The sequence below is a fragment of the Oncorhynchus masou genome, chromosome 29 (assembly GCF_036934945.1).
Source record: "Oncorhynchus masou masou isolate Uvic2021 chromosome 29, UVic_Omas_1.1, whole genome shotgun sequence".
Taxonomy (NCBI): Eukaryota; Metazoa; Chordata; class Actinopteri; order Salmoniformes; family Salmonidae; genus Oncorhynchus; species Oncorhynchus masou.
This window is the reverse complement of record NC_088240.1, coordinates 82,312,863-82,338,902: the sequence shown is the minus strand read 5'-3', so window position 1 is coordinate 82,338,902 and position 26,040 is coordinate 82,312,863. Positions and strand designations below refer to the sequence as shown.

At 43.8% G+C, this 26,040-nt stretch overlaps 1 protein-coding gene across 5 annotated transcripts in view; it reads left to right on the top strand.

Moving 5' to 3' along the window:
• Positions 1-26,040, top strand: part of LOC135520758 (disintegrin and metalloproteinase domain-containing protein 22-like) — a 128,933-nt gene continuing 102,893 nt past the window's right edge. The window contains exons 1-3 of one of the 5 annotated variants that reach the window (XM_064946530.1): positions 1-632; positions 973-1,133; positions 4,668-4,744. In XM_064946530.1, the coding sequence (XP_064802602.1) occupies positions 542-632; positions 973-1,133; positions 4,668-4,744 (329 nt within the window). In that variant the 5' untranslated portion in view covers positions 1-541. The remainder of the gene's footprint in view (positions 633-972; positions 1,134-4,667; positions 4,745-26,040) is intronic. The other 4 variants (XM_064946531.1, XM_064946532.1, XM_064946534.1 and 1 more) reach the window with 4 other exon arrangements.

The window sequence follows — 26,040 nt, the reverse complement described above, 5'->3', positions numbered from 1 at the left end:
TGATGGGCTGTTATTACACAACATAGCAGTATTACAGTTTGTTGACCGTGCCCTTCAGTGATTGTGCTCTTCTATGATTATGCGCAGAAGCGGTCAGAAGGTAGTCTAGGTCTGTATGGAGATGGAGCGTGCACACTACAGTTCCCGACATCCCATCTCGGCAATCGCTGTTCTCCTCGCATGTTTACGCATGAGGCGCTTCTGCAGTGAGCTACTGGATATTGATGTGCTTTAATGTGTCCCCACTCCTCTCCTCTTACCTCTCCTCCTTCTCCGCTCTGTCCATAGAGACTCAGCGCGCTCAGATGCACTTGGCGTTCTAGCGGTAGAAACAGCAGCGGGAGCGTCTCAATGCAGAGGCAGCAAGAGCACCCCGATGGCCACCAGCACAAGAGACTGCGCTAAGCAGACGACCAGCGCGCGCGTTCATCTGTGCTTCTCAACCCCGAACCTCCTCTAGCGAAGAGAGAGGTGCCCAAATCCGTTTGAGGATATCGCTTTTTTTGTCCCTTTTTTTTGTCCATTCGATGAAGAAGAACTGATGACGATGTATCGGCGATGGTGGATTTCCCTTTTGTGCGTCTATGGACTGATGTGCATCGTTCATTCCAGCAATCATATACCTCGAAATGGTAATGTATTTATTACAACAAATATTGCTATGTATTTTATTGGAATATATGCTAATGGCAACAGCATCACCAATAACACGTTCCACATCCCATGTTATTATGCTGCCAGAGAGGGAGCCTGAATCCCCAACGTAAACAACCTCTAACATTTGCATTTAATGTAACCTTATGAAAGGGAATCGGTCTATTGTTAATTAAAAATATTTGAGGAAGTATATTCCAAAACCATTACAGTGCTATTTCACATTGATGTATGTTTTGGTATAGGTTGTAGCTGTGTTTTTCTTTGCGCCAGGATAGCTATCGCAATCTTAAACATCGCTGTTTCCTCCCTGTGCAGGAGACGCCTTGTCGCAGGCGAAGGCTGTTCGTGATGCGAGCAGGTTCGCCGGGAAGGAGGACACGGTCCCACTCCGTCTGCTCTACAGCATGCACAACCACAGTCAAATCACCCACGATGTCATCAGCACCAGGACGAGAGCCAGTTCCAGCCCCACACAGGTAGTCTACACAGTGGTGGTGTTATTTATTATGGCGACGGTGGCGATGGAGCTCCGCTATGTGCAGAGAGACAAATGCCTTTGGTACGCGTTGCTATTGGAGACATCCCGCTATTCTCATGTTGTTTATGTTTTTGTTGAATCATCTCATTTTTACGCATTTCACAGAGAATTCGGCAAGATCACATTTTCACCTATAACAAGCTAGTTCTTTTGACTAGTGGTCTATTTACAGAAATATAGTCTATCCAATTTCTCCACATTTAAAAGCGTAGGCAGTGTCTTTTCATTGAGAAAAATAAAGATAGCCTGGTGGTATATTGTGGGGGTTTCTATGCACATACATACACAAAGACAGGCTCAGGCCTGATCAGAAAAAAGAGCCCATGCATGAAACACATGGGGATGAAGCCTATGCATTAGAATGAATAGATACATAGGCCTATAACATCCATACATGTTTAATTGGGTCAAATATGTTGTTTTCCTTATATAAGAGAGGTTCTTATTATTATGAAGGTGAGCGGACCTGACACAATATCTTCAGAATCTATTGAATAATGATTGGTTTGTACCCTTACAGTGGATTCGCCAGTAACCCACATGGCCCTATGTCTGAGACACACTGCTTCTTGGATGGTTAAAGAGCATCTGCTCTCTATCTGGTTGGCATCCTTTACAGTTAACTAGCTGGGTGTTTGCTTTGGCTATTAAATTATCTGTTTGATGTGAAGACCTAGTCTGGATACTCAGATACAATCATAAGGCTCTCTACCTCTGAAATGTACACGTTATAAACATCACAGATTTTTATTCCACTATTCCTTCCTTTTATCTAAAATCTAGTTGTTCCAGTGCAGTCAACACATGTGATTTGTCCGTGTTTTATATATATTTCCACACTATGAAGTTGGAATAATAGTGTGAAATGATGATAGTGCCCTTTTAGTGTAAGAGCTGTTTGAAAAGACCGCCTGACAGTTCAGCCTGAGCAGAGGGCCATCGAGAGCACAGGCACAAGGGCAGACACTTTCATTACAGGAATCATGAGGATAATGCACTTTATAGTTTGACCAAATTGTGGTTTTAGGATGTTTTGAGTGAGGTGACAATGTAGAATGTGCCCTTTCTCCGTTTATATGCACCCTTTCAGTTTGTTTACTAGTATAATGACAAGGTCGGAGCAGTTCCGTTTGCTCATACTGCGTTTGACTTTGATTGTGAGTTAACATGACCTCAGCTCAGCCTATCAGAAAACCTGGCAGGCCCATCTTAGTAGGGGGGCCAGCCAGAATAATGGAGAAATTGCGCAAAAACTATCTGGCATTTGCCAAATGGCCAATCTGCCCCTGGATGCTAACCTATTATGGGTTTATAGTTCCAGAGGCTATGCTAGTCTAAAGGCTAGCCTGCTCGGGGCTCCCACAGGGTCAGGTAAAGGGCTGCAGATTGAGGCAGGCAGGGGAGGTGTTAACCCTTTGTCTCTCACTCCAAGGGAGAGAGAACCAGGCTAGCCATGATAACCAAGCTAATTGGACACATCTGTCATTGATTGTTTATATGACCTCACTGTTGTTCTATATGTTGAGCTCTAATAAGGAACATGAGCTTACGTCATTAGAACATTTAACTTGGGACTGGAACATGTGTGACAGATACTGATAAACTGGCTTGGCTTCATTTGTCTTCAAAAAAGATTATTGTGCCGCCTAAAAGAAAGTTCTTGGGGGAAACACTGCCTCATCTTTTTGTCACTATTTACAGCACAACTGCATCAGGTGTCTTCAGGTGAAATTATACTGCCCCACAAAGAGAGAGAAAGAGATATGATGGAATCTTCATTTGATCTGATCAGTCTTTGAGTTTCTTGTCATCCCCAGAGAGAATTTTATACTGACCTCAAATCAGCCACTTCGTCACACAGCCTGCATTCTCAGCGTCATATTGTCTGATTATGCTCTGATTTCGACTGTTTTTAGCTCGGTATCATAACATCTGAAAGGAACCTGTCAAATCATTCTTAAACGTATGACACACAAAAATAACTGTTTATGGACTTGCGTTGAGTCTACTATTTTCAGTTAAAGGCATAACCTACTTTACACATTTTTAAAAGAGGAGCTTTGAGAAGAGCTCAGCTGAGTGCTGTTTAAGCGGTTCTGTGGAAGAAAAGCACTTATAGTCATGGGCCCATAGCCATCAGTTGTGTGTGTGTGCGTGTGTGTGTGTGTGTGTGTGTGTGTAAGGCTGTCTGTGTTGTAGTAGGATAACAGCACTCCCTGGTAGGCCCCTAGGTCCATCAGTGGAGTTAGGTCTTGCTATGATGCACTAATCAATGAAACAGGAGTCGCTGATGGTCTCGGTGCCTCGGCTCGGCCCAGTCAAACTGGGAAATCTGGTCCAGGAGAACACAATTACTGGTACCACTTCATGTGGATTCAATTCGCTTAATTTGATTTTAAAGTGTGCCCTGAAAAGGAACACACACACACACACACACACACACACACACACACACACACACACACACACACATAGTAACAATAGTGTCTGTGGCCACAGGGGACCCTGAGGTCTAAGGTCATTCTTGGGTGAAGATTGGGGCATTTCATACTCACACACACACACACACACACACACACACACACACACACACACACACACACACACACACTCCCTTGGTTTTAATGCAGCGTCCGGTGTGTATTGACTCAGGCCCGTGGGCCATGCCTGGGGGAGGGGTTAGTCCTGTATTAGACTAGCTGGGGACTCCCTCAGAGTTACACAGGAACAATAGTGGGAAGTCCTCGTTTCCCCTGGGGCCTGTAATAGACCACGCGCCATATGTGCCCAGAACTAGGGATGTATTAGATCTTCCCCCTCAACCAAATCAATCATTTCTGGATGAGCCAGCAGGGAGGGTGGGTGGGTGGGTGTGAGAGTACAGGGAGAGGTGGGAGGGTGTGCGTACAGGAGGAGGTGGGAGGGTGTGAGTACAGGAGGAGGTGGGAGGGTGTGAATACAGGGGAAGGTGGGAGGGTGTGAGTACAGGGGGAGGTGGGAGGGTGTGAGTACAGGGGGAGGTGGGAGGGTGTGAATACAGGAGGAGGTGGGAGGGTGTGAGTACAGGGGGAGGTGGGAGGGTGTGAATACAGGAGGAGGTGGGAGGGTGTGAGTACAGGGGGAGGTGGGAGGGTGTGAGTACAGGGGAAGGTGGGAGGGTGTGAGTACAGGGGGAGGTGGGAGGGTGTGAGTACAGGGGGAGGTGGGAGGGTGTGAGTACAGGGGGAGTTGGGAGGGTGTGAGTACAGGGGGAGGTGGGAGGGTGTGAGTTACACAGATTTGCATGGTTAATATCACCGAATGTCTGGGTCTAGTTCAGCTTCAATCACAGCTCCCCTGTCTCTCAGAATGTCTTCCTTTGCTTAAAGTTCATGTGCAGTATGTATATTGTTAATTGTTTTGTAAAAGCTTTTTCAGCACTCAATGGAATAGAGATGATTGTACAACGTTTCTGAATTTTTTTTATTCACAGGGGAACCACGTGGCCCAAGCCAGCTTCCAGGTGAACGCGTTTGGTGAGCAGTTCATCTTGGATGTTGAACTGAACCAGTGAGTATAACCTTTGACCTATCACCAACATTCTCTGTATCTACTGCGATAAATCCCCTTTCTCTCTCTGTCATGATTTCTGCATGTGATAGTAAAATAGCCAGTAGTACTAGACGGTATTTTGAATGATTAAAGGGATTCTCCGTTACTTTTGCATACTTATTAGCAAGTTGTTCTGAAAGTAAACACCCATGAGCCAAAAGTGGTCCCCGAAAATAGTGTACTACATCACATATGTGCAGATACTGTATGTGCACCACGTCATTGCTCTCTCTTTCACTCTGCTGTGTGTGATTCTTGCTAGCTGTCACTCAAATTACGAGGGGCTGAATCTCATTGGCTGGAACTCAAATTGCTAGGGGTCTTGCCCATGCGGGGGAAATGTAGGGAAAATGACGCAGCACAGCTTCCAGAAAATAGTCACTTTTAAACGAGCAGTTTCGTGCCTCATTGAGGTAAAACAGTAATTCCGATCATAGATTATGCATGGGTGAACTACATATCGACACATCCAGGCCAAAGCGGGAGGTTTCAAAAATACTTACCAAAGTACCGGAGCATGTCTTTAAGAGCTGTTTAATTAGTCCCTAATGTCTTCCTCACAAAGCTTTGATCTGGGGAAACTTGTTAGTGGCAGTGCTGTAGGCCTATCTTTGATTATGAATACTTGGTTGGTAATACTGCTTATAGGCTGCTTATTCCCTCGGGAACAATAGTTCATAAGCTGTTCATAAGCAGGTTATGAGCTGTTCATAAGCAGGTTATAAGCTGTTCATAAGATAAGAGGTAGTTTCGCGAGCCTGTGCTAACTAGTGTTAGGGCAATGTTTGGAAGTCTACAGGTACGGTAGCATGGTCTTCATGATGCATGCAGAGACATTAAAAAGGGATCCACGAGTTCTGCCTCTGGGTGTGTAGAACAACAGAATCTGGCAGTACATCTTTATGTGCTCTAATGGTCTCTGTAATGGAGGCATGAGGAATGAGACATCTTTCACCTCTGGCTGATCGTAGTGGTACAGAGCAGACAGGAGCATTATCCTCCCAGTGTCCAGTGCCTTTTGGGCCGCTTTGTTTGGGGAAGAAATTATATGCTGTGTGTTTGTGGGGCTATTTCTCTCGCTCTCCATCCTGCCATCTCTCTCTTGCTCAGCTTTCTCCCTTTTTCTCTTTTACTCCCTCTCACTGTTTCTCTGTCAGCTCTTTCCACTTCTCTCTCCCTCTCTTCCCTTCTCTCAAGCTCTCTCTATCTGGCCCTCACACTCTGCTGACCAATGGTCTTTCACTAATGAGGGGAAGTTGTGTGTCTCTCTCTCTCTCTCTCTCTCTCTCACTCTCTCTCTCTCTCTCTCTCTCTCTTTCTCTCGCTCTCTCTCTCTCTGTGTCTGTGTCATAGACACAAAGACACAGGGTGACAGGTTCAGTACACATCACTGCTTTCTGCATCAGAAAGTAGGCTGGGCCTCTATGAGGTCTGGTAGATCGATGCATTGATGTAAGTAGGCTGGCCCTCTGAGGTCTCGGTGCATTGATGTAAGTAGGCTGGCCCTCTGAGGTCTCGGTGCATTGATGTAAGTAGGCTGGCCCTCTGAGGTCTCGGTGCATTGATGAAAGTAGGCTGACCCTCTTTGAGGTCTCGTAGATCGGTGCATTGATGAAAGTAGGCTGGCCCTCTTTGAGGTCTGGTAGATCGGTGCATTGATGAAAGTAGGCTGGCCCTTTTTGAGGTCTGGTAGATCGGTGCATTGATGAAAGTAGGCTGACCCTCTTTGAGGTTTCGCAGATCGGTGCATTGATGAAAGTAGGCTGACCCTCTTTGAGGTTTCGCAGATCGGTGCATTGATGAAAGTAGGCTGGCCCTCTTTGAGGTCTGGTAGATCGGTGCATTGATGAAAGTAGGCTGACCCTTTTTGAGGTCTCGTAGATCGGTGCATTGATGAAAGTAGGCTGGCCCTCTTTGAGGTCTCGTAGATCGGTGCATTGATGTAAGTAGGCTGGCCCTCTTTGAGGTCTGGTAGATCGGTGCATTGAAGAAAGTAGGCTGGCCCTTTTTGAGGTTTCGTAGATCGGTGCATTGATGAAAGTAGGCTGACCCTTTTTGAGGTCTGGTAGATCGGTGCATTGATGAAAGTAGGCTGACCCTTTTTGAGGTTTCGCAGATCGGTGCATTGATGTAAGTAGGCTGGCCCTTTTTGAGGTCTGGTAGATCGGTGCATTGATGAAAGTAGGCTGGCCCTCTTTGAGGTCTCGTAGATCGGTGCATTGATGAAAGTAGGCTGGCCCTTTTTGAGGTCTCGTAGATCGGTGCATTGATGAAAGTAGGCTGACCCTTTTTGAGGTCTCGTAGATCGGTGCATTGATGAAAGTAGGCTGGCCCTTTTTGAGGTCTCGTAGATCGGTGCATTGATGAAAGTAGGCTGACCCTTTTTGAGGTCTCGTAGATCGGTGCATTGATGAAAGTAGGCTGACCCTTTTTGAGGTCTCGTAGATCGGTGCATTGATGAAAGTAGGCTGGCCCTCTTTGAGGTTTCGCAGATCGGTGCATTGATGAAAGTAGGCTGGCCCTCTTTGAGGTCTGGTAGATCGGTGCATTGATGAAAGTAGGCTGACCCTTTTTGAGGTCTCGTAGATCGGTGCATTGATGAAAGTAGGCTGACCCTCTTTGAGGTCTGGTAGATCGGTGCATTGATGAAAGTAGGCTGGCCCTCTTTGAGGTTTCGCAGATCGGTGCATTGATGTAAGTAGGCTGACCCTCTTTGAGGTTTCGCAGATCGGTGCATTGATGAAAGTAGGCTGGCCCTCTTTGAGGTCTGGTAGATCGGTGCATTGATGAAAGTAGGCTGACCCTCTTTGAGGTTTCGCAGATCGGTGCATTGATGAAAGTAGGCTGACCCTTTTTGAGGTCTCGTAGATCGGTGCATTGATGAAAGTAGGCTGGCCCTTTTTGAGGTCTGGTAGATCGGTGCATTGTACTATTTTAGTTTATAAAGCCTCCTTACACAACTTCCGCCGTACCTTGCGTCATTGTTAACCTACATATGTAGGAGCTACCAGACCCTTGCACCTTACTCTTGGAATAGTTTTCCAAAGGTCTTTACATGTGATGTTTTGGTGTCTCTAGGCATATCTATCTCTATTCAGATGGCTGCTGATTGATTATCTGTTTTACTGAAGAATGTGTGTTTTCTATGATTGTGATTTGTATCTCTGTTGTGCTTTTTTGTAGTGTATTGATGTGTATCATTTTTGTAATCACAGGGTTCTTCTGAAAAAGAGACCTTGGTCTCAGCATGACTCCCTGTCAAAGTAAAGGTGAAATAAATCAAACTAGCTCACCTAAGCAGACAGTTGTGTGTAGAAGTGAGTATGCATCATTAGAGTGAGTCTGTACTCTGTCGTGTCATTATAGCTGAAGTCATCTCTCTCTGTATGAGGATCTATTTCCCCTGTCACCCAGAGCCATTCACACACAGTAGACTGAGAGAAATGGAGATGACATCACAGGAATATCCAAACAGCACAGTGCTGCCGCTCGTGGGGTTACTGTATGATGCATGAAGCGTCATGTGTCATGACACAGTGTCCCTGTGGGCTGTAGAGCTATTGTTGTGACACGGTCAGGCACGTCTCTGTCGTATGTTGTGTTTGGTGACCTGAGGTGCTGGATGTCATCCATCATATGGAGTCTGTGCTGTAACTGTGTGTCTGTATGGTTTGGGAAGCCTGCATATAGATTTTAACCCCTGTCCTGTTGTAGTGATCAGTACAATGGTAGTATGGAGGGAATGGTTCTCTGTCCTGTTGTAGTGATCAGTACAATGGTAGTATGGAGGGAATAGTTCTCTGTCCTGTTGTAGTGATCAGTACAATGGTAGTATGGAGGGAATGGTTCTCTGTCCTGTTGTAGTGATCAGTACAATGGTAGTATGGAGGGAATGGTTCTCTGTCCTGTTGTAGTGATCAGTACAATGGTAGTATGGAGGGAATGGTTCTCTGTCCTGTTGTAGTGATCAGTACAATGGTAGTATGGAGGGAATGGTTCTCTGTCCTGTTGTCTCTTTCTTTCCCTCCCTCTTTCCATCTCTCTCTCTCCTGCGGTGGCTGTGTGTTTCATGAGGTTCTGTTATATGTGTGTGTGTGTGTGTGTGTGTGTGTGTGTGTGTGTGTGTGTGTGTGTGTGTGCGCACTGCTTTTCTCTTCTCCATCCATCCCTCGCTCCCCAAGCGCTGCTCACTGACCTCACTCTTTAACCAATCACAGTGCACCCTGCTTGGGTTAAATGCAGAAGACACCTTTCAGTTGAATGCATTGTTGTACAACCGACTAGGTCTCCCCCTTTCCCTTTGTTGACGAGATAACTTTCTTGAGCTGTGTGTGTGTGAGGAGGGCATTGAGGTTGAGCGTGCATGTTTCTTGGCTTCATGCAGCGAAACCTAGTTTCCTTAGGTTGATCAATGGCCTCTCTGCTCTGTGTGTGTGTGTGTGTGCGTCGTGCGTGCGTGTGTGTGTGTGCGTGCGTGTGTGTTTAAGCAGTTGCAAGCATAACAAACAAGAGGCTGCTTGTTTTTATTTCAGTTGATTTTGAGATGCGACTCTCTCTTTCCACTGGGATCTTTTAATAAGATCACAGATTTGATGATGAAGAATAACCTCTCAGAAACGCATCAGGTATTTTTAGCTTGTGCCTACTATAACTGCAACTGTGAGGGTGTGTGTGTTTTTAGTGTTTCAAGTTTTAACGTTACATGCACAAGTACAGTGAAATGCCTTTCTTGCCCTAAACCCAACAATGCAGTAGTCAGTAACAATGTAATAGTAAAAATACCAAAGTATTGCAGGGCAGAAGTATGTCTGTGTTGCCTAGCGTACTAAGGTCACACATCACTCCCTTAGGCTTCTTTGTCCTCTCCCTCTTACATCTTTGGCTGCCTCCAAATTGCCATTCATTGCCTCGGGAGTGGGCTGGGATGGAGTGGGCTGCAATGGGGGTGGGAGTGGGAGTGGGCTGGGATTTGCTGGGCTGGGGTGGGAGTGGGCTGGGATGGGGTGGGAGTGGGATGGGGTGGGCTATGGTGGGAGTGGGCTGGGATGGGATGTGTTGGGGTGGGGGTGCTTCTTTGAATGATGCTCCCCTTTCCTCATAAACCACACCCCCTCCTCACTCCTCACCTCCCCTCCCACCTGCTCACGCTGAATAATTGATGTCCCTGTAAGATTAAAGGGGGACGCTGAAATGGGATGTGTGTGTGAATGGCTCAGTCTGGTGCTCCTACTGCAGTACCAATTAAGCCTCAATGTGGCTCTTATAAACCATGGGCCAGTTTAGAGCCTGGGGACCCACAGAACATATTATTTACTTTACAACTAGTACAAACCTATTGTTTACATTACAACTAGTACAAACCTATTGTTTACATTACAACTAGTACAAACCTATTGTTTACATTACAACTAGTACAAACCTATTGTTTACATTACAACTAGTACAAACCTATTGTTTACATTACAACTAGTACAAACCTATTGTTTACATTACAACTAGTACAAACCTATTGTTTACATTACAACTAGTACAAACCTATTGTTTACATTACAACTAGTACAAACCTATTGTTTACATTACAACTAGTACAAACCTATTGTTTACATTAAAACTAGTACAAACCTATTGTTTACATTACAACTAGTACAAACCTATTGTTTACATTACAACTAGTACAAACCTATTGTTTACATTACAACTAGTACAAACCTATTGTTTACATTACAACTAGTACAAACCTATTGTTTACATTACAACTAGTACAAACCTATTGTTTACATTACAACTAGTACAAACCAATTGTTTACATTACAACTAGTACAAACCTATTGTTTATATTACAACTAGTACAAACCTATTGTTTACATTACAACTAGTACAAACCTATTGTTTACATTACAACTAGTACAAACCTATTGTTTATATTACAACTAATTCAAACCTATTGTTTACATTACAACTAATACATACATAAATGATTACCGTCCCGTAGCACTCACGCTGGTAGCCATGAAGTGCTTTGAAAGGCTGGTCATGGCTCACATCAACAACATCCTCCCGGATACCCTAGACCCACTCCATTTCAAAAACCGCCCCAGCAGATCCAGAGATGAGGCAATCTCAATCGCACTCCACACTGCCCTTTCCCACCTGGACAAAAATAACACCTATGTGAGAATGCTGTTCATTGACTACAGCTCATCGTTCAACACCATAGTTCCCACGAAGCTCTTCACTAAGCTAAAGACCCTGAGACTAAAAACCTCCCTTTGCAACTGGATCCTGGACTTTGACAGGCCGCCCCAGGTGGTGAGGGTAGGTAGCAACACATCTGCCACGCTGATCCTCAACACTGGAGCTCCACAGGGGTCCCCTCCTGTACTCCCTGTTCACCCACGACTGCATGGCCAGGCACAACTCCAACACCATCATTAAGTTTGCAGATGACACAACAGTGGTAGGCCTGATCACCGACAACGACGAGACAGCCTATATGGAGAAGGTCAGAGACCCGGCCGGGTGGTGCCAGAATAACAACCTATCCCTCAACGTAACCAAGACTAAGGAGATGATTGTGGACTACAGGAAAAGGAGGACCGAGCACGCCCCCATTCTCATCGACTGGGCTGTAGTGGAGCAGGTTGAGAGCTTCAAGTTCCTTGGTGTTCACATCAACAACGAACTATCATGGTCCAAACACACCAAGACAGTCGTGAAGAGGGCACAACAAAACCCTTTCCCCCTCAGGAGACTAAAAAGATTTGGCATGGGTCCCCAGATCCTCAAACAGTTCTACAGCTGCACCATCGAGAGCATCCTGACCGGTTGCATCACTGTCTGGTATGGAAACTGCTCGGCATCTGACCGTAAGGCGCTACAGAGGGTAGTGCGTACGGCCCAGTACATCACTGGGGCCAAGCTTCCTGCAATCCAAGACCTACAGTATATCGCAAAAGTGAGTACACCCCTCACATTTTTGTAAATTTGAGTATATCTTTTCATGTGACAACACTGAAGAAATGACACCTTGCTACAATGTAAAGTAGTGAGTGTACAGCTTGTATAACAGTGTAAATTTGCTGTCACCTCAAAATAACTCAACACACAGCCATTAATGTCTAAACCGCTGGCAACAAAAGTGAGTACACCCCTAAGTGAAAATGTCCAAATTGGGCCCAAATTGGGCCACTGTATATATTTTGTGTGGCCACCATCATTTTCCAGCACTGCCTTAACCCTCTTGGGCATGGAGTTCACCAGAGCTTCACAGGTTGCCACTGGAGTCCTCTTCCACTCCTCCATGACAACATCATGGAGCTGGTGGATGTTAGAGACCTTGCACTCCCCCACCTTCCGTTTGAGGATGCCCCACAGATGCTCAATAGGGTGTAGGTCTGGAGACATGCTTGGCCAGTCCATCACCTTTACCCTCAGCTTCTTTAGCAAGGCAGTGGTCATCTTGGAGGTGTGTTTGGGGTCGTTATTATGTTGGAATACTGCCCTGCGGCCCAGTCTCCGAAGAGAGGGGATCATGCTCTGCTTCAGTATGTCACAGTACATGTTGGCATTCATGGTTCCCTCAATGAACTGTAGCTCCCCAGTCCCCATTCTTGACTGTAGGCAAGACACACTTGTCTTTGTACTCCTCACCTGGTTGCTGCTACACACGCTTGACACCATCTGAACCAAATAAGTTTATCTTGGTCTCATCAGACCACAGGACATGGTTCCAGTAATCCATGTCCTTAGTCTGCTTGTCTTCAGCAAACTGTCTGCGGGCTTTCTTGTGCATCATCTTCAGAAGAGGCTTCCTTCTGGGACGACAGCCATGCAGACCAATTTGATGCAGTGTACGGTGTATGGTCAGAGCACTGACAGGCTGACCCCCCACCCCTTCAACCTCTGCAGCAATGCTGGCAGCACTCATACGTCTATTTCCCAAAGACAACCTCTGGATATGACGCTGAGCACGTGCACTCAACTTCTTTGGTCGACCATGGTGAGGCCTGCTCTGAGTGGAACCTGTCCAGTTAAACTGCTGTATGGTCTTGGCCACCGTGCTGCAGCTCAGTTTCAGGGTCTTTGCAATCTTCTTATAGCCTAGGCCATCTTTATGTAGAGCAACAATAAAAAAAATCAGATCCTCAGAGAGTTCTTTGCCATGAGGTGCCATGTTGAACTTCCAGTGACCAGTCAGTATGAGGGAGTGTGAGAGCGATGACACCAAATTTAACACACCTGCTCCCCATTCACACCTGAGACCTTGTAACACTAACAAGTCACATGACACCGGGGAGGGAAAATGGCTAATTGGGCCCAATTTGGACATTTTCACTTAGGGGTGTACTCACTTTTGTTCCCAGCAGTTTAGACATTAATGGCTGTATGTTGAGTTATTTTGAGGGGACAGCAAATTTACACTGTTATACAAGCTGTACACTCACTATTACATTGTAGCAAAGTGTCATTTCTACAGTGTTGTCACATGAAAAGATGTGACAACAAATATTTATAAAAGTGTGTACTCACTTTTGTGATATACTGTATATATATATATTTTTTTAACCTTTTTTACTAGGCAAGTCAGTTAAGAACAAATTCTTATTTTCAATGACAGCCTAGGAACAGTGGGTTAACTGCCTGTTCAGGGGCAGAACGCCAGATTTGTACCTTGTCAGCTCAGGGATTTGAACTTGCAACCATTTTGATTACTAGTCCAACACTCTAACCACTAGGCTACCCTGCCGCCCCAGTCAGAGGAAAGCCCATTGACACCCCCCATTTGATTTCTACACTGCTGCTACTTGCTGTTTATTATCTATGCATCGTCACTTCACCCCTACCTACATGTACAAATGACCTCTGACCTGTACCCCCGCACATTGACTCGGTACCAGTACCCCCTGTATATACAGTTGAAGTCAGAAGTTTACATACACTTAGGTTGGAGTCAACCACTCCACAAATTTCTTGTTAACAAACTATAGTTTTGGCAAGTTGGTTAGGACATCTACGTTGTGCATGACAAGTCATTTTTCCAACAATTGTTTACAGACAGATTATTTCACTTATAATTCACTGTATCACAATTCCAGTTGGTAAGAAGCTTACATACGCTAAGTTGACTGCCTTTAAACAGCTTGGAAAATTCCTGAAAATGATGTCATGGCTTTAGAAGCTTCTGATAGGCTAACTGATATAATTTGATTCAATTGGAGGTGTACCTGTGGATGTATTTCAAGGTCTACCTTCAAACTCAGTGCCTCTTTGCTTGACATCATGGGAAAATAAAAATAAATCAGCCAAGACCTCAGGAAAATAATTGTAGACCTCCACGAGCCTGGTTCATCCTTGGGAGCAATTTCCAAACACCTGAAGGTACCACATTCATCTGTACCAACAATAGTACGCAAGTATAAACACCATGGGACTACGCTCAGGAAGGAAACACGTTCTGTCTCCTAGAGATGAACGTACTTTGGTGCGAAAAGTGCAAATCAATCCCAGAACAACAGCAAAGGACCTTGTGAAGATGCTGGAGGAAACAGGTACAGAAGTATATATATCCACAGTGAAATGAGTCCTATATCGACATAACCTGACAGGGACAACAAGGAAGGAGCCACTGCTCCAAAACTGCCATAAAAAAGCCAGACTACGGTTTGCAACTGCACATAGGGACAAAGATCGTACTTTTTGAGAAATGTCCTCTGGTCTGATGAAACAAAAATGGAATTGTTTGGCCATAATGACCGTTGTTATGTTTGGAGCAAAAAGGGGAGGCTTACAAGCCGAAGAACACCATCCCAACCGTGAAGCATGGAGGTGGCAGCATCATGCTGTGGGGGTGCTTTGCTGCAGGAGGGACTGGTGCACTTCACAAAATAGATGAGGAAGGAAAATTACGTGGCTATATTAAGGCAAAACCTCTAGACATCAGTCAAGAAGTTAAAGCTTGGTCGCAAATGGGTCTTCCAAATGGACAATGACCCCAAGCATACTTCCAAAGTTGTGGTAAAATGGCTTAACTACTTGGCGCACCCATCTCGTTAGCGGGATCATTTTCATCAACATCCGCTGAATTGCAGAGCGCCAAATTCGAAATTAATTACTAAAAATATTTCATTTTCATGAAATCATAAGTGCAACATAGCAACACACAGCTTATCTTGTTTTTAATCCACCCTGGTGTGTCAGATAAATAAAAATAAAATAAAAAAAGCTTTACAGCAATAGCATTTATGTTAGGACATCTCTCTCAGCAGACAAAACATTACAAACAGCTAGCAGCAAAGTAGATTGGTCACGAAAGTCAGAAAAGCAATAACATGAATCGCTTACCTTTGATGATCTTCAGATGTTTGCACTCACAAGACTCCCAGTTACACAATAAATGTTCCTTTCGTAGAAAAATTCGTAGAAACATGTCAAACGTTTTTTATAATCAATCCTCAGGTTTTATTTACAATAAATAATCGATAATATTTCAACCGGACCGTAGCTTTTTCAATAGGAGAGAGAGAGAAAATGTCTGCTCCAAGCTGTTGCACATGCAAAACTCTGCTGGAACCCATCCATCCACTGACGCGATGTGATCGTTCTTGCTCATTTTTCAGAATAAAAGGCTGAAACTATGTTTAAAGACTGTTCACACAATGTGAAAGCCACAGGGAAATGAATCTGGTTGATATCCCTTTAAATGGAGGGAAGGCATGCAATGGAACAGGGAGGTTTCAAAATAAGAGGCACTTCCTAGTTGGATTTTCCTCAGGTTTTCGCCTGCAATATCAGTTCTGTTATACTCACAGACAATATTTGGACAGTTTTATATGCATATTCTAGCTTCTGGGCCTGAGAAATAGGCAGTTTCATTTGGGTATGTTTTTCATCCAAACATCAAAATACTGCCCCCTACACTCAACAGGTTAAGGACAACAAAGTCAAGGTATTGGAGTGGCCATCACAAAGCCCTGACCTCAATCCCATAAAAAATTTGTGGGCAGAACTGAAAAAGCGTGTGCGAGCAAGGAGGCCTACAAACCTGACTCAGTTACAGCAGCTCTGTCAAGAGGAATGGGCCAAAATTCACCCAACTTATTGTGGGGAGCTTGTGGAAGGCTACCCAAAACCCAAGTTCAACAATTTAAAGGCAATGCTACCAAATACTAATTGAGAATATGTAAACTTCTGACCCGCTGGGAATGTGATGAAAGAAATAAAAGCTGAAATAAATAATTCTCTCTACTATTATTCTGAAATTTCACATTCTTAAAATAAAGTGGTGATCCTAACTGACCTAAGACAGGGAATTGTTACTTGGATTAAATGTCAGGAATTGTTTAAATGTATTTGGCTAAGGTGTATGTAAACTTCCGACTTCAACTGTAGCCTCGTTATTGTTTATGTTATTTTGTTTTATTATTTTTTACTTGAGTTTATTTGGTAAATATTTTATTAACTCTTCTTGAACTGCGCTGTTGGTTAAGGGTTTATAAGTAGGCATTTCACGGTAATGCACTTGTTGTATTCCGCGCATGTGACAAATAAAGTTTGAGTTGATATGATTTACATTACAACTCATACAAAAATATAGTTTATATGAACTAATACAAAGACTAGAAGATCTCTTATGTCTTTTTTGTATGTCGTGCATTATATTTGGTCTTAAAACATGACATGAATACTTAAAGGAGTAATACTTCATATTCCCCATGTTTTATGTACTCTTAGAATGAGGTTAGGAGGTCTGTAGACTACATGTCTAACCAGTGTTATGACATGTTATGAAATAGTCACAGAGGCTTCAAAGCTCATTGTTGTATAAAAGGGATGTTGTTATACCTGTAAAGGTTTTCCTCCTCTTCGTCTGAAGAGGAGGTGTAGCAAGGATCGGACCAAGATGCGGCGTGGTAAGTGTTCATGGTTGTTTATTTAAAAACATAAACTGAACACTCAATGAATAGAAAACAATAAACGTGAACAAAACCAAAACAGTACCGTGTGGCGAACAAACACAAACATGGAAACAATCACCCACAAAACAACAGTGAAACCCAGGCTACCTAAGTATGATTCTCAATCAGAGACAACTAACGACACCTGCGTCTGATTGGGAACCATACTAGGTCGAACACAGAAAACCAACCAAGAAACACAAAACATAGAATGCCCAGCCAACTCACGTCCTGACCAACTAAAACAAACAAATAACACAAGAACTAGGGTCAAAACGTGAAAATACCGTATAGTTTCTATGAACAACACCATAGAATTTAATCTCAGTGTTGACAGAATATAATCAATTCTGTGTGTGTGTGTATGTCGCTCCCTCCTCTTCGTGTGCGATGAGAGGAGCAGGTAGGCAGGTGCTAGTGGGTGTCAGTAATTGCTATAACCTGTCTGTTTATGAAACTGGTGTTATGAGTGATACGATTCCAGCACTGAGCTGGTTCCTTGCTGTTCCTGTGTGGGCTGTTGTCAGGACAACGCGAGACCAGAGAGAGACAAGATAGTCGACTCCGACTCCTGCTATCAGAGTCGTTGGAATCTACGCTTTCTCGACTGACTCAAATTTGACAAAACTGACCACAATTAGCTAAAATTAGCTACAGCTGCTATGTCAGTGTGTGCACGTGTCCTAATGAACTGGGTGATTGATAAGACATTTACATTTACATTTAAGTCATTTAGCAGACGCTCTTATCCAGAGCGACTTACAAATTGGTGAATTCACCTTCTGACATCAGTGGAACAGCCACTTTACAATAGTGCATCTAAATCATTTAAGGGGGGGGGGGGTGCGAAGGATTGCTTTATCCTATCCTATGCAATGCATATGACAATCTCTACGAAACAGAATACTTAAGGCTATTCAGTAGCCTACGCCAGACTAGCTGGCTGGTTTGGTTTTAACGTCTTCAGGATTTTTTTCTACCTACCTACCTACCTACCTATCTACCTACCTACCTATCTACCTACCTACAGGTTATGTCAAATGTGTTATTTTAGTATTTCTCCAGTCGGTTTCCTCGAGGAGAAAGGCTCCAATTCTATGTCAAAGACAATAAAACAAAAACACTACATTATATACTACAGTTTAATACATCCACAAAAACACTACATTAATTACTATACTATATACTACAGTTTTCTTTTACTACGACATTTATACTACAGTATGCTACTGTAAATGCTACAGTAAAGTCAGCAAAAACATTAGTGAATACTATAGTATTTATACCATAGTAGACTATAATATTTATACTGTAGTAGACTATAGTATTTAAACCATAGTATACTATAGTATTCATACAATAGTATACTATATACAGTGGGGCAAAAAAGTATTTAGTCAGCCACCAATTGTGCAAGTTCTCCCACTTAAAAATATGAGAGAGGCCTGTAATTTTCACCATAGGTACACTTAAACTATGACAGACAAAATGAGAAAAAAAATCCAGAAAATCACATTGTAGGATTTTTAATTAATTTATTTGCAAATTATGGTGGAAATTAAGTATTTGGACACCTACACACAAACAAGACTTCTGGCTCTCACAGACCTGTGTGTATAATATTACAGAATGAGGAGTAGGAGGTTAGTGTCTATGGCCTTGTTTCAACCTTATGTATCCGTGTGATGTTAGAAGCTACTTGGTAAATGTTGGTTTATGATTGGACGGAGTGATGCATGGATTCATGCTTTAACATAGTTTTATTTTTTGCTTATTGGATTGAAATGAAATGATACTAGATTACTTTAGAAAAAATTGGCGTTGACTGATCAGATCAAATGTAGACATAAAGATCCGTTGTGTTGAACACTGTGCGATGTTTAACAGTGAGAATGGCAGAATGGTGAACTTACTAAATGACTGAGTTTGACTGTGTGATATTAGGTTGCTTCTTGTGTAAATATTTTCTGTTTGGATTTTAATGAATTGTTTGTAATACCTGAAGGGCAAATGGTGTGTGTGTGTGTGTGTGTGCACGCGTGTGTGTGCGTTTGAGATGGGGGGCAGGGCGGGGGGGTGTAATTAGTTGTCCTCAGTTTGAATGGAGTATGTATAGGGTTACTAATATGTCAGATAGTGGAAAGCCTGCTGCTGGGTATTTGTGTTGTGTATGGTTTGGGGCTCAGGTGGAATAGGGGCAAATCAACTGGTGTCTTAGTGAGAGACAAGTGAACAGAAATGGTAATTGAAGGTCAGGGGATCTGGGTTCCACACGGATTTGCTACTAACACACTGTAACTGATTTAACATAGACTGCCCAACACAGAGCCTGACAACCAAACCAGAGAGACGGAGGGAACCATATTGAAGATGCTAAAATACTCCTACCAGATTTACAGTAAACAGTGGGTATTATGGAAAGTGATAATGCTTTCGTGATTCCATCCAACTGGTTTTGGATCAAGTCCTGTGTATATTTTCTAATCTCAGAGATTGAGCACCGCACACCTCTGCAGGTCATATTCATTAGAATGTGTGTTTAAATCTAAAGGAGATTTTAAATAAGGCCCAGGGGGTGGAATCTGAGTATCTCTTCTATCGACTATCTCCCTTCATTTCCTCATGGTACCTTTTTATTGTGATAATGTCACCTCAGCAATGTCCTTTAATGCTATATTCCGATATCCTCTACCCCAGCCTCACTACTTCTCTCTCTCTCTCTCTCTCTCTCTCTCTCTCTCTCTCTCTCTCTCTCAATTAAATTCAATTTAAGGGAGTTTTATTGGCATGGGAAACATACAGTGGGGCAAAAAAAGTATTTAGTCAGCCACCAATTGTGCAAGTTCTCCCACTTAAAAAGATGAGAGAGGCCTGTAATTTTCATCATAGGTCATCATATGCCCTATACATGTTCATCTTGATCACCTGACTTTGTGAAAGTGTGTGTTTGACTTTGGGCCAGTGATTTAAAGTGTTTTAGGTGTCAGACCTTGATATGTGCTGATCCTGTAGTGGTATTCATGCTATAATGTTATCCATGCTGTAGTGGTATCCATGCTGTAGTGGTATCCATGCTGTAGTGGTATCCATGCTGTAGTGGTATCCATGTTGTATTGGTATCTATGTTGTAGTGGTATCCATGTTGTAGTGGTATCTATGCTGTAGTGGAAGTAGGAGTAGAGTGAACATTTTGGGAGTAGGGGGTCAAGTGAATATTTTGGGAGTAAGGTGTAGAGTGAATATTTTGGGAGTAGGGGTAGAGTGAATATTTTGGGAGTAGGGGTAGAGTGAATATTTTGGGTGTAAGGGGTAGAGTGAATATTTTGGGAGTAGGGGTAAAGTGAACATTTTGGGAGTAGGGGTAGAGTGAATATTTTGGGAGTAAGGTGTGGAGTGGATATTTTGGGTGTAAGAGGTAGAGTGAACATTTTGGGTGTAGGGGTAGAGTGAATATTTTGGGAGTAAGGGGTAAAGTTAATATATTGGGAATAGGGGGTACCATCACAGCAGCAAGATTTGTGACCTGTTGCCACAAGAAAAGGGCAACCAGTGAAGAACAAACACCATTGTAAATACAGGAGTAAAGTAGGAGTAGAGTGAATATTTTGGGAGTGGGGTAAAGTGAATATTTTCGGAGTAAGGTGTAGAGTGGATATTTTGGGAGTAAGGGGTAGAGTGAATATTTTGGGAGTGGGGTAAAGTTAATATTTTGAGAGTAGGGGTCGAGTGAATATTTTGGAAGTAAGGTGTAGAGTGGATATTTTGGGAGTAAGGGGTAGAGTGAATATTTTGGGAGTGGGGTAGAGTGAATATTTTGGGAGTAAGGTGTAGAGTGAATATTTTGGGAGTAAGGGGTAGAGTGAATATTTTGGGAGTAGGGGTAGAGTGAATATTTTGGGAGTAAGGGGTAGAGCGGATATTTTGGGAGTACGGGGTAAAGTTAATATATTGGGAATAGGGGGCACCATCACAGCAGCAAGATTTGTGACCTGTTGCCACAAGAAAAGGGCAACCAGTGAAGAACAAACACCATTGTAAATACAGGAGTAAAGTCGGAGTAAAGTGAATATTTTGGGAGTAGGGGGTAGAGTGAATATTTTGGGAGTGGGGAAGAGTGAATATTTTGGGAGTGAGGGGGAAGAGTGAATTTTTTGCGAGTGGGGGTGGGCTGACTGGGAAGAATAAATGTTAGTGGGTGTGTTTGTGTCAGGGGGTAGGCAGGCAGGGGTTTGGAGAGTAGGACGTACTAGACACGTGCAGGAGACGAAAGTCTGTCTATCTCTCCCTCCCCCTCCCCTGCCTTCCTCACTCACTCCCCACTTCCCTTTCTCCTTCCCTCCTTCTCTCCCTCCTCTCTCTGATCTGTCTGTGTTGTCTGATCAGACAGACGCTTTAACTGCCTCAACATTACAGCCGTGAGCAGAGTGGGTGTGGAGTGGGGTGTGCCTGCGTGAAGCTGAAGGGGAAGGGTTAGAGTGAATATTTTGGGATTAAGGGGAAGAGTAAATATTTTGGGAGTAGGGGTAGAGTGAACATTTTGGGAGCGGGGGTGGGCTGACTGTGTAGAATAAATGTTAGTGGGTGTGTTCGTGTCAGGGGGTAAGAGGTAGGCACGCGCGTCTTTTTGTGTTTTCTTGGAATGGGGGGTGGGGGGGGGGTTTGGAGAGTAGGATGTACTAGACACGTACCCCTCTTTTTTTGAACGGGGGAGTCATGGATGAGTTCTTTGTCTCTCTCTCTCTCTCTCTCTCACACACACACACACACACACACACACACACACACACACACACACACACACACACACACACACACACACACACACACACACACACACACACACACAGACACAGACACAGACACAGACACACACACACACAGACACAGACACAGACACAGACACACACAAACACACACAGACAGAGCCTAGTGGTTAAAGCGTTGGGCCAGTAACCAAAAGGTTGCTGGATCGAATGTTTTCGTTCTGCCCCTGAACAAGGCAGTTAACCCTCTGTTCCCCGGTAAGCCGTCATTGTAAATAAGAATTTGTTCTCAACTGACTTGCCTAGTTAAATAAAGGTTACACACTCCCTCTTCCTCTGTCCCTGTCTCTGTCTCTCTCTCTCTCTCTCGCTCACTCTCTTGCTCTCTCTTTCTCTCCCTATATTTCTCCCTCCCTCCCTCCTTCCCTCCCTCCCTCCCTCCCTCCCTCCCTCTCTCTCTCTCTCTCTCTCTCTCTCTCTCTCTCTCTCCCCCTCTTCCTGTCTGACGTGACTCTCTTATATTCTGAGCTTTTCTCTCTTTGTTGTTTTTCTACTCTATCTTCTAGGGAGGTCAGCACACAGTCGATCTCTCCCTCACACACGCATGTACACTCCTGTCCATGTCAGCCAAGTCCCCTGTCAATGACTAGATCCGTTATTCCTCTCCTTTTTATAGCAGTGTTTGTATGTGGGTTATGTAAAAGGGACTCCTGGGTTCTTTTCCCAGTGAGTGTGTGAAGCAGGGCTGAATGAGCTCAGCTTGGCCCAGCTCTGTGGTTGAAAGCAGCTCAAAGCAGCCCTCTGAAGACCATGCCAATCTACACACACACACACACACACACACACACACAAACACACACACACACACACACACACACACACACACACACTGGTCCTGCCAATCTGGACTCTTTGTGGACTTTCCCTCCTTGTGGTACCATGACGATGCCCAGGGACTGTAGTCGTGAGAGGAATCCCAGAACACATGGAACCTAGAATGTGTGTGTGAGTTTGCGGAGTTGTCACCTCAGGCCAGAGAAGGGTACCTCAGTTCATGTTATTCATTTAGCCGATGCTCTAATTCAGCGTGACTCAGAAGAAGTCATACAGATGAGGAGGCTATGAGAGGAATTCTGTGACTGACAGACCAATGGACCCCCTGGATAGCTCATACTAACCCCCACCCCACTACTCTAAAAAGGTTTACCACAAAACCTTGCAAGTCCTATTTTACAAAAGGCTTTTCTAAACCACATTTTCCAATGGAGCAGAAGTTGTGTTTATGTGGTGGTGTTTGGTTTCCCTGGTATTGCAGTAGGGTGTCTGTCTGTCTATCTGTCTGTCAATCTGTCTGTCTGTCTGTGATAGAGGGAGAGAGAAAGAAGTAAGGCAGAATTATAGATTGAAAGGGGGGGACTGAGTGAAAGAGAGAGAGACAGACCATTGTGTGTGTAGTGTGAAAAGTCTCTGTTACAAATCCACACCTGTGTCACGCCCTGACCATAGAGAGCCCTTGGTTCTCTATGGTGTTAAGAGAGTGTGACTAGGGGGTATTCTAGTCATATTTCTAGGTTGGTGTGCTTGATACGGTTTCCAATTAGAGGCAGCTGGTTATCGTTGTCTCTAATTAGGGATCATATTTAGGTAGCCGTTTTCCCACCTGTGTTTTGTGGGATTTTGTTTTGAGTTAGTGCATGTTCCATCTCTGTAGTCACGGTTCATTGTTTGTTTTGTTCATTCTTTGTTGTTTTGTGCGTTTCATTGAATAATATGTGGAAACCATATCACGCTGCAGTTTGGTCCGATAATTATTATGACGAATGTGACAGAATATCCCACCTTACCAGGACCAAGCAGCGTGCCCAGAAAGGAAAGGATTTCTGGACATGGGAAGAAGATAATGGACGACAGCGACGACGACAGGGTTCGCGGCTACAGGAAGCCCAAGGACAACCCCAAGTTTTTTTGGGAGGTGGCACATGGTGCTGGCGGCTGAGAAGAGGGAAGAGCCAGAGACTGTCAGGGAGGCAATGGCGAAGTTAGGAGAGAGTGAGATGAGAGAGATGTTGTGCAAGTGTGTTCTGCGTGACTAGGGGGTGTTCTAGTTTACATTTTCTATGTTGGTGTTTTGTATGGTTCCCAATTAGATGCAGCTGGTAACCATTTGGTAACCAAGTAGCCATTTTTTACACCTGTGTTTGTGGGATATTGTTTGTGTGAGTGTGTTAGTGCACTACGTCTTCATGTTCTTTGTAAGTTTTGTTGTTTTGGTTCTAGTTTCACTTTGTATTAAAAAGATGTGGAGCTCAATGCACCCTGCACCTTGGTGTGCTCATTTTGAAGTTCATGACAGTATCCCAAACAATAAGGAGATTTGCTGAACCTATATTATACTGGAAAAAATCAGATATAAATGATTTTGTCTTAGTTAAAAATAAATTGTCAAATCAAATGTATTTATATCATTTATATCGTACATCAGCTGATATCTCAAAGTGCTGTACAGAAACCCAGCCTAAAACCCCAAACAGCAAGCAATGCAGGTGTAGAAGCACGGTAGTTAGGAAAAACTCCCTAGAAAGGCCAAAACCTAGGAAGAAACCTAGAGAGGAACCAGGCTATGTGGGGTGGCCAGGCCTCTTCTGGCTGTGCTGGGTAGAGATTATAACAGAACATGGCCAAGATGTTCAAATGTTCATAAATGACCAGCATGGTCGAATAATAATAAGGCAGAACAGTTGAAACTGGAGCAGCAGCACGGCCAGGTGGACTGGGGACAGCAAGGAGTCATCATGTCAGGTAGTCCTGGGGCATGGTCCTAGGGCTCAGGTCCTCCGAGAGAGAGAAAGAAAGAGAATTAGAGAGAGCATATGTGGGGTGGCCAGTCCTCTTCCGGCTGTGCCGGGTGGAGATTATAACAGAACATGGCCAAGATGTTCAAATGTTCATAAATGACCAGCATGGTCGAATAATAATAAGGTAGAACAGTTGAAACTGGAGCAGCAGCACGGCCAGGTGGACTGGGGACAGCAAGGCGTCATCATATCAGGTAGTCCTGGGGCATGGTCCTAGGGCTCAGGTCCTCCGAGAGAGAGAAGGAGAGAATTAGAGAACGCACACTTAGATTCACACAGGACACCGAATTGCACAGGAGAAGTACTCCAGATATAACAAACTGACCCCAGCCCCCCGACACATACACTACTGCAGCATAAATACTGGAGGCTGAGACAGGAGGGGTCAGGAGACACTGTGGCCCCATCCGAGGACACCCCCGGACAGGGCCAAACAGGAAGGATATAACCCCACCCACTTTGCCAAAGCACAGCCCCCACACCACTAGAGGGATATCTTCAACCACCAACTTACCATCCTGAGGCAAAGCTGAGTATAGCCCGCAAAGATCTCCTCCATGGCACAACCCAAGGGGGGGTGCCAACTCAGACAGGATGACCACATCAGTGAATCAACCCACTCAGGTGACGCACCCCTCCAGTAAACTTTGATTACATTTCCAATATCCCCGACCATGTGGAAAATCTATAAGTTATGTGAATGCCAATTAGATGATGATCCGATCGCATTTTGTTTCCTATTCAAACTTTTTTTAACCTTTGATGAAAGAGACAAGAAAGTAGTCAAGACGACTAGCTTGATTAAGTCTCCTCCATGTATATCTCACTAGGTCTGGGTTTTTTAGTCTCCAAATCCACTATTTCTCATGTGTCCATAATATTTGTGATTTCCTTAAGGGCACGGTGATGATAGTTTGTAGAGTGATTACCTTTACGGTCCTTTGAGGTTCTTAACACTGTGTTATAGTCTCCTACCGTAATGATATAATCATTTGTTGCCTGTAAGTTCAATAAATTGGTATGAATGTTTTTAAAGAAGTGTGGAACAGTTTGATTTGGACCGTATATGTTAATGAGCCAAATGTATTTTTCGTCCACTCTCATATTCAAGAAGTTCCACCTTCCTTGCGGATCATTCCTGACTATTTGAACATTCAGATCGACATTTTTGTCAATGTTATGTTCGTTGAAAGGATCGGACCAAGGCGCAGGTTGCGTAGAGTTCCACATTCTTTAATAGTGAAACTTACAACAAAAACAACAAAGAATATAATGAACGTGCAGTATTGCAGTGCACAAGGCAACTATACAAAAACAAGATCCCACACCAGAAAGTGGGAAAAAGGGCTGTCTAAGTATGATTCCCAATCAGAGACAATGATAGACAGCTGCCTCTGATTGGGAACCATACTCAGCCAAAAACAAAGAAATATACAACATAGAATGCCCACCCCAAATCACACCCTGACCTAACCAAATAGAGAAATAAAACGTCTCTCTAAGGTCAGGGCATGACAGTTGAGTTCTTCTGTCCATGACCGAAAATTATTTCACCACCCCATTCCTTTTTCCACACAACTTCATCTAAGGATGTATAGTGAGTTTCCTGTCAGCAGTATATGTTATATTCCTTTTCTTTTAGCCACGTAAAGACTGATTTTATTTTTTTATCATCTGCTAAA